The 8,522-nt window shown below is 42.2% G+C and overlaps 1 protein-coding gene across 3 annotated transcripts in view; it reads right to left on the reverse strand.

The window, feature by feature from the left end:
• The window catches only part of Dennd5b (DENN domain containing 5B), a 120,127-nt gene that overhangs the window by 33,198 nt on the left and 78,407 nt on the right, over positions 1–8,522 (reverse strand). For all 3 annotated transcript variants that reach the window (XM_005364627.2, XM_005364628.2, XM_026787881.1), the window contains 3 exons: positions 5,497–5,628; positions 3,278–3,430; positions 649–727 (listed from right to left, as the gene is read on the reverse strand). In XM_005364627.2, coding sequence (XP_005364684.1) covers positions 649–727; positions 3,278–3,430; positions 5,497–5,628 — 364 coding nt within the window. The remainder of the gene's footprint in view (positions 1–648; positions 728–3,277; positions 3,431–5,496; positions 5,629–8,522) is intronic.

Here is an 8,522-nt window from a genome sequence, read left to right on the forward strand (position 1 = left end):
AGAGATCCGCCTGCCTCTGCCTCCCAAGTGCTGGGATTAAAGGCGTGCACCACCACCGCCCGGCTTTACTACTGATTATTAAAGAAACAGTTTTAGCTAATAGCTTAGTACAATAAAGCCAGGTGGGAAATCCAAACAGAATATAGAGAGAAAGTAGACAGAGTCAGGGAGATGTCATGTAGCTGCTGAAGGAGAAAGATGTCAGCCAAAACCTTTCCAGTAGGCCACAGTCTTGTGGTGATACACAGATTAATAGAAATGGGTTAATTTAAGATGTAAGAGCTAGCTAGAAATACGTCTAAGATATTGGTCAAACAATACTGTAATTGAAAAAAAGAGAAAAAGAAAGCAGAAGACAGAAAAGTCAAGTAAGTTTCTGTAGATTCATATCTCATAATATTGCTTCTTCTATTTTATCCTTACTGACAACATGGGTAAATTTCAGATAGAGACAAACTCATCTAAAATGATTCTTCTCATTGTCTCCTACTGCCTGTTCTATCAAACCAATCTATCTCAAGCTAGGTGTGGTGGCTCATGCCTATAAACGCAGCACTTGGGAGGTGAAGACAGGAGGATCAAGAGTACAAGGTTAGCCCAGTATACATGAGACTTGAAGCAATCTATCTTATCTCAACACCTTCTTACCTGGTGAATCTGTAAGGTGCTCTTGTTTCTCTTCTCTGTCCTGGAAATGAATTAAATGTGACCACAAGGCAGACTTCCCCTGAAAACACAAGACACATCAAATGCTCACTTTAAAGAAACAATTAATCAAAAATAATCTATCATCAGGACCTATATTATATTGGCCACTGAAAAGTCTGGCGACTCAGGATCATCCGTTCTCAGCTATGTGAACCTCCCCACCTGCTATCCCCCCTCCGCTCCCCACTTTTGGTAATGCTGGAGACTGAAAACAGGAAACTGCTTTACAGGCAAGCACTGTAACACCAAGCCATATTCTCAGTCTTGTGTAACATTCTGAGCATCTCATTTTATGTGTTGTACAAGTCTTCCTTTGCTTTGCTGAGAATCCTGGCAAGAGCCTGGCAGAGGGAAGCAGTTAAGAAGGCCAGGGCAGTGTTGAAGCACTCTGGACTTAGCTCATCTGTTGCTTAGTTGTATGTGATTAGGCCACAGTAAAAAACATGGACATAAAAGACTAGTTGCATTTGTCTATCTTGGTATGAAATATCTTTAGATTTATGGAGCAGCAATGATGGATGAAAATTAGAGAGGAGAAAGACAAAGAGCCTTTTAGAAAAAGCAACCTGAAACAAAAACAGAGAGACCATTTAAATTTCTCCACCTTGAATTACTAGATAACTTAAAATGATAAAGAACTATTAATTTTGGTTAGCATTTTTTTTTTTTTTGCGGTGGGAGGGACGGACAGACGGACAGGACTTCTCTTACAGAGGTCCATCTGACTCTGCCACCCCAGTAATAGTGTAACAGGGCCCTAGACCTTAATAGGCCCCTAGACCTTAGCACAACTGACTCCATGATAGAGTGGCATTTACGCTGTAAAACTCAGCACATAAACAAAGTCCATAGTTCTGGGAAAGTCTCTGAATGCACTAACCTTGCTTTTTGGCTTCTGTAGTTCTGCTTCTGGCTAACTGTTCTTGTTAACTGAAGTGTGTCAACGCAGGACATGGTTTTTGTCTTAAAGGCTCACCCTGAAGGCTCAGTGCTACAGCCAGCATAGTCGCCAGATGGCTAATAAACATTCCTGTTGGCTTAAGCCCATGTCTGAGCAGTCTTCTCTGGTGAATACCCCACAAAAATGGAACTGAACACAATGCACCACCACACCTGGCTTGGTTAGCACATTTTAAAAAATCTGTATAAAAGTAGATACTTACTATAATCAACAAAGGGTATAATTTCTGTAACATATTTACAATTTTTTAAAACATAATTCTTTATTGAGTCTTTGGGAATTTCACATCATGCACCAATCCCGCTCACCTCCCAGCCCCTCAATATCCATCCCTTACCCTGTAGCATCCCCTCAAAGAACCCACCCAAAAATTAAATAAAACAAAACAAAGCAGAAAAAAAAAAACCCAAAACCCCACCACACTCCTCCATCTTTCCAACACCTCTTCATTCATCCTAGTGGTATTAAGTGCTGCGGGGTATCACGCAGTGTACCTCTTTGTCCAGTCAGCCCCACCCACAAAATGCTCATTGCAGAGAGTCACTGGTCTGGTTCAAGGTTTCTGGCCACACAGTTGTCACTGGATCCTCATGGAAACACCTCTCAGATATCCTGCAGTTGCCCCAAGTAACTGAGATTCTGTGACTATTGTTCCACAAGACCAGTCCCTTTATAAACTCCAGCAGTTATAGATGGGGCAGATACTAGGGTAGGCCAATCCAAGGCCCAGAATGTAGGTCTGGATGGTAGCTAAGCTGGTAGTTGGGACCACTGGAATCGCCCCCTCAGGCAAGGGGCAGAGCCAGCCTTCCTAGGTCCATGCCATAGCGGCCAGCTCTCCCACATCCATGGTGAAGGACAGGCCCCCCTCTCTCTCCTCGGTGCGGGGGGGGGGGGGGGGGGAGGGGGTGGCAGCTCTCCCAACACACAAGCAATTTTGTATCTTCCTGTGTATCACTAAAGATCCTCCAACCACCTCCTGATCATAGATTATGTTTCTTTCTTTGTCTCTTTATTTTATTTATTTTTATTTTTTGAGATAGTCTCACTGTTGAGGCTCAGCTGGCCTGGAACTCACTTTGTATGCCAGTTTACCTCTATCTTTCTCTGTCTCCCATGTGGTGAGATTAAGGGTGTATGCCACCACATCTAGTCTGGATTGTTTGTTTGTTTTTCCTGGAACTGAATGGCCTGTGATATGTATCTAGTTATCTTGTGAGATCTTTTTGTCATACTTCTCATTCACGTATGGAAATTAGAGGAGAACTTCCAGGAGGGTCTTTTGAGCACCTGCCACTTGGCAGCCTCATCCTTGCCTCCTTTTCTTTTGCTTTTTTTTTTTGAGACAAGGTCTCTGTGTAACCCTGACTGGCCTGGGGCTAGCACTGCAGAACTGCCTGCCTGCCTCTGCCTCCTGAGTGTTGGGATTAAGGGTGTGCCACCACCACCTGGCCTTCTTTCCTTCATTAGGACCAGGCTGCCCTCAACAGAGATCCACCTGCTCTGCTTTCCCAGTGCTGGGATTAAAGGTGTGCACCACACTGAACGGTACCTGACATGAATAAGCCCTTGACTGCCCAAGTCACTATCACCTCTTGAGTTATTTACCTGCTTGACCTGTAAGCCATGGCTCCATATCCTCTCCAGTAGGTCACAGAGGCTGGCAATTAAGGTATTTTCTTCCAAGCCAGTGATGTTCGCTTCTCCATGGCCCAGCTCGACTGCTTCATGTCCCATCTTCTCTACCAACATGCGTTTTGTCTGAAAACATCATGGCTGGTCATAAATTACTACAGCAGTGAAACTCAAAATCGAGGAATCAATCACTAGGTCAGAAAATCTGGCTTCCTTCATTACAATTCTAGTTACATATTTTCAGTCACCATGGAGAAAATATCTTAATATGGTGGTCAGCTGATTAGAGTAATACTTTCTACATTTTACTATTATGTCAGAGGAGTGTTAGGGCACCAATGAAGAAATAAAATGCTTGTAAGGCATTGTGACATTGAAAAATACATGTAATTTAGATTATTAACTTCTGTAATAATATAATTGTTCTAGATCTTCTACAATCACCTTGAGTCTAGAAAGTGCACTGACACCAGCACCTTGAGCTATCACGACCATTTGACCTTTCCTGACTCTAGCACCTTGGCAAACTAAAGCTTTCTGCACTTAAGCTAAAACCACAACAGAAATGAGCAACTCTATGCTTTTTCTTTTCCTCCCATTTTCTGTTTTTGAGAACTTCCTAGTTTGTGAGAGAACCAGGATTCTCCCCTTCTGTTCCTTTTCTCTTTTCTTTGCTCACAAGATGTATCAGAAAATGAAAACCAGTTTCAGGCAAATTAATTGCACCCACCTTAGCTAGCATTGCACATGTAAAGTGAGAGAGCATACAGCTCCCCAAGCGGTGCCTTGTCTAATGACCCATAAACACGGATATTGAAGACAGCGCTTTTACTGAATATGCTCACGTTACTTTAAAAAAAAAAAACTGAGGTTTTTCATTTATATAGATACTTCATATAAAGGCTGTTCTGTGAGAGAAGAATTATATCTAATATCCACAGAGGCTGACGACAACATAGTTATAACATAGTTCAGATCTTTCCCCTTAAGCACATGTAGTAACGTGCATAAGCACAGCAACGCTTTATACAGGTATGTACGTTGTTTGTCACATAAGAGAGTAACATTCTTTATATAACTTATGAGTGGCTTGACATCACACTGAAGAAGAGGACAAGACCTAAGGGCTGAGCAGATGGCTTGTTGTTGTACAGGCCTGACCACCTGAGTTCAGATCCTGGGAACCCATGTAAAACTGGGTAAGGGGACACACACCTCCAGTCTCAATGCTGATATGGAAGATTGGGATGAAGATCATGGGTCTGCTATTTTCAAACAGCCATAGTTATAGCAACAAACAAGAAAGATGCTGCCTCAAAACGAGGTGGACGGTAAGAACTGACTCTGTTGTTCTCTGACTTCCACATGTGTGCCTAGGTACACGAGCGCGCACACACACACCATACTCAATACAATAGTTAAAAAGATGGGCTGGAGAGATGGCTCAGAGGTTAAAAGCACTGTCTGCAATTACAGAGGTCCTGAGTTCAACTCCCAGCAACCACATGGTGGCTCTCAGTCATCTGTGCCCTCTTCTGGCCTGCAGGCATACATGCAGGCCGAACACTGTATACATATAAAAAAAAAAAGATGAGAAAAACTATGCAAGGCTCCCGTGTCATTGATGCTGGGGGCAACGGAGACTTCATGGAGGTTCACGATTTCAGTGAAGGTCATATCCAGGTCTACAAAAAAGTTTCTTCTGAGCTTGGAGAGGTGGCTCAGTGGTTAAGAGCATTGGCTGTTCTTGCAGAGGACCTGGGTTTGATTCCCACACCCACACGGTACCTCGCAACCATTTGTAATGCCAGTTACAGAGGATCTGATGCCCTTTTTTGACCTTCATGGGCGCTGCCCACATGTAGCCACAGACTTATAAAAAATAAAAATAAACAATAAATTTTCTTTTCAGAGAAGCTCCATGCAGAACTGGGCTGACTCAGGTTGGACCCACACGTGGTATAATATGAAGCACACCGTGTGGACTCAGGTCGGATCCACACGTGGTATAATATGAATGAATGCACACCGTGTGGACTCAGGTCAGACCCACACATGGTATAATATGAAGCACACCGCGTGGACCCAGGTCGGACCCACACGTGGTATAATATGAAGCACACTGCGTGGACTCAGGTCGGACCCACACGTGGTATAATATGAAGCACACCGCATGGCAGCAGTATACGTACCTTCATTCTGCATTCTTTTAATAAGCCTTCTACGAATTTCCAGTTGGTTTGTGCGATCACAGCAGGTGAGAGATCTGACAACTTCGGCTGCCTCATGTTCTTTCCTAGGCTTCGCGCCTCTTGCATATATTTCTAAAAATCAGGAGTATTTTGAATGTGTAAACATCATATATTCTTTTCTACTTAAAACTTACATCAACAAATACAACAAGCAAGATGTAAAAAAGGCCTTAAGTGTATGTGTATAACAGCAATTAAGATTTTAGTGCTCTTGATGGAAGGCGGAAGACATGTGTACTCCTCTTGAAACAGTTAACTCTTGTGAAAAGGAGAGTGAAAGAAACATTATTAAGTTGAAATTCATTCAAAACCAGGAGTTTCATTGAGTTTAGTCTTTTTAATAGGACCACCACAATTATAATTAGTCAGGATCAAGAAAAGACTCAAAAACAAAGACTTCACATCCCTTAATCATCTGGGGTACTGCTCTCCAGCCAAACCCTCGGCTCTAATTAACTTCCAATAGTACCAGGATTGCATTGTGACTAGTTTTATGACCTCAATCATATTGACGAGCATCTAATGTTGCTGCATCTCACTGTATAATGCACGCTATAGTTCACAAAAAAGGCTGAAAAGCGTGACGTGCTGCAAACATGGGGGCTCTTGTCTGTATAAAACCTTCCCTTGCCTTGTTTGTGGTTACACACATACAAACACAAAAACATCCATTAATATTCTTGAAATTTGTTTAGTCAATTTCCATAAAAGTCAAAAACAGGGAAGGGATTGCAGCTCAGAGGCAATCAATCCCGAGTACCACTTAAACCACGTTTGGTGGTACACACCTATAGCCTGGGTACTGGAAAGGTGCCAGCAGGAGGAACAAGAGTTCAAGGTCACTGATGTGGCAAGCTTAAGGCCAAATCTCAAAACAGCAACAATAAACAAGCAAGCAAACCAAACAATCCCCTTATATCTAGTTAGTGCAAAACTACAGTCTCTGTGCTTTTACGCAGCATACAGATTACCAGGCAGAATCTACTCTAAACTCTAAAACTAGCGTTTTGTTGCTAGTGAACTGATATATTCACAGGCACAGATGTAAATCTATCCTTATTATCTTAAGGGGAGAACTGAATACTATAAAATGTGTAAAATCCTTTGCAGTCTTTGAATGTAAGAGAATTTGTTTCCCCTATGGAAGAAAATCAACCTGCTACAGCCGCTGAAGGTTCTACTGACTGGGGATCGAGTGATTAGCTTCTCTCAATATACATGACAAAAGGCAACATGAACAACATAACATGGCTCCTCGGTCTAACAATTGTAAACAACCACTGAGACAACGAAAGAATTCCCTGTGAGACAGGTTCTTCAGCACTTGCATGCACTTTCTGCTTTAATATTATTCAAAGGAAAAAAAGGAAAATTGAGAATGAGAAAACTATTATCAGTAGGGACATTAAAAATAGCAGTGGGCATAGAAACATACTTAAGGTTACTTTTCAAGTAACTAAATGTAGGAAATAAAAGCACTTGCAGAAAAATCAATCTGAGCTACCGGGCAGCATCTACATGAGAATTATATTTTCATTTTCTATTGTTACTTGGGGACAGAATTAAAAGCTAGATATAAAGATTAGTAAAAATACATTTTTAAAAAATATTTATTTATTATGCATACAATATTCTGTCTGTGTGTATGTCTGCAGGCCAGAAGAGGGCACCAGACCTCATTACAGATGGTTGTGAGCCACCATGTGGTTGGCTGGGAATTGAACTCAGGACCTTTGGAAGAGCAGGCAATGCTCTTAACCACTGAGCCATCTCTCCAGCCCGTAAAAATACATTTTTAATGTTTAAAGCTTTCCCACTGGGGATACAGCTCAACTGTAGAGTGCTTGACTAGCACGGACAGAACCCTGGTTTACCCCAGCACTGTATAAAGCCTGGTGTGTGGGTTAGAGAATGGTCCTGAGTGTGTGCTGATTTTGGGGAGCACTTAAGTTCGGCTTCCAGCACCTACACCAGGTAGCTCAGGTAACTCCAGTTCCAGGAGTATGTGATGTCTCTGGCCTCCGTAGGCCTGCACTCGAGTGCACATAGCCCCACAAACATGAAATTAATTTAAAGATAAAAACAAAGGTCAGGTGTGGTGGTCCACATGTTTCATCCCAGCACTAGGGAGGCCAAGGTATGACTTCTGTAAACTGGAGGTCAGTCTGGTCTACACAGTGTACACAGTGAGACCCTGACTCATAAAACCACTACCACCACAATAACAATAATAAATACTATTACTATTAAAAACAAACCAAAATGGGTGTAGTGGGGCATGTCTTTAATCCCAGTACTTAGGAGGTGGGAAAGGACAATCAGAAGTTCAAGATCATCCTTAAATACATGCCAGGTGAGGGCAGGCTAGGATGGATACAGGAGTTCCTGTCTCAAAAACAAAAGCAGAGGTAATCGCTCTTGCAGAGGACCTGGGTTTGGTTCCTGGCCCCACTTCATAGTTGGTTCAGTTCACAACCAACTGTAACTCTAGCTACAAGAGATTCAATGCCTTCTGAGGGTACTGTACTCATGTGGCATACACATACTCAGACAGACAGACAGACAGACAGACAGACAGACACACACACACACACACACACACAAAGCAAAACAAAACAAAACAAAAACAAAAAACAACAGAAAACCACTTGGATGTGGTGGTGCACACCATTAATCCCAGGTCTTGGGAGGCAAAGGCATGCAAATCTCTGAATTCCAGATCACTCAGAGTTATACAGTTGATACTCTGTCTCAAAACAACAAAACATGGACAACAAACTAAGAAAAGCAAAAAAAAAAAAAAATACATAACATAAAAGCAATAAGCCACTAATAAATATATATGAAATTGTAGGGCTGGAGAGATGGCTCAGCGGTTAAGAGCACTGCCTGCTCTTCCAAAGGTCCTGAGTTCAATTCCCAGCAACCACATGGTGGCTCACAACCATCTGTAATGAGATTTGGTG

This window comes from Microtus ochrogaster (genome assembly GCF_000317375.1).
Source record: "Microtus ochrogaster isolate Prairie Vole_2 chromosome 14 unlocalized genomic scaffold, MicOch1.0 chr14_random_2, whole genome shotgun sequence".
Taxonomy (NCBI): domain Eukaryota; kingdom Metazoa; phylum Chordata; class Mammalia; order Rodentia; family Cricetidae; genus Microtus; species Microtus ochrogaster.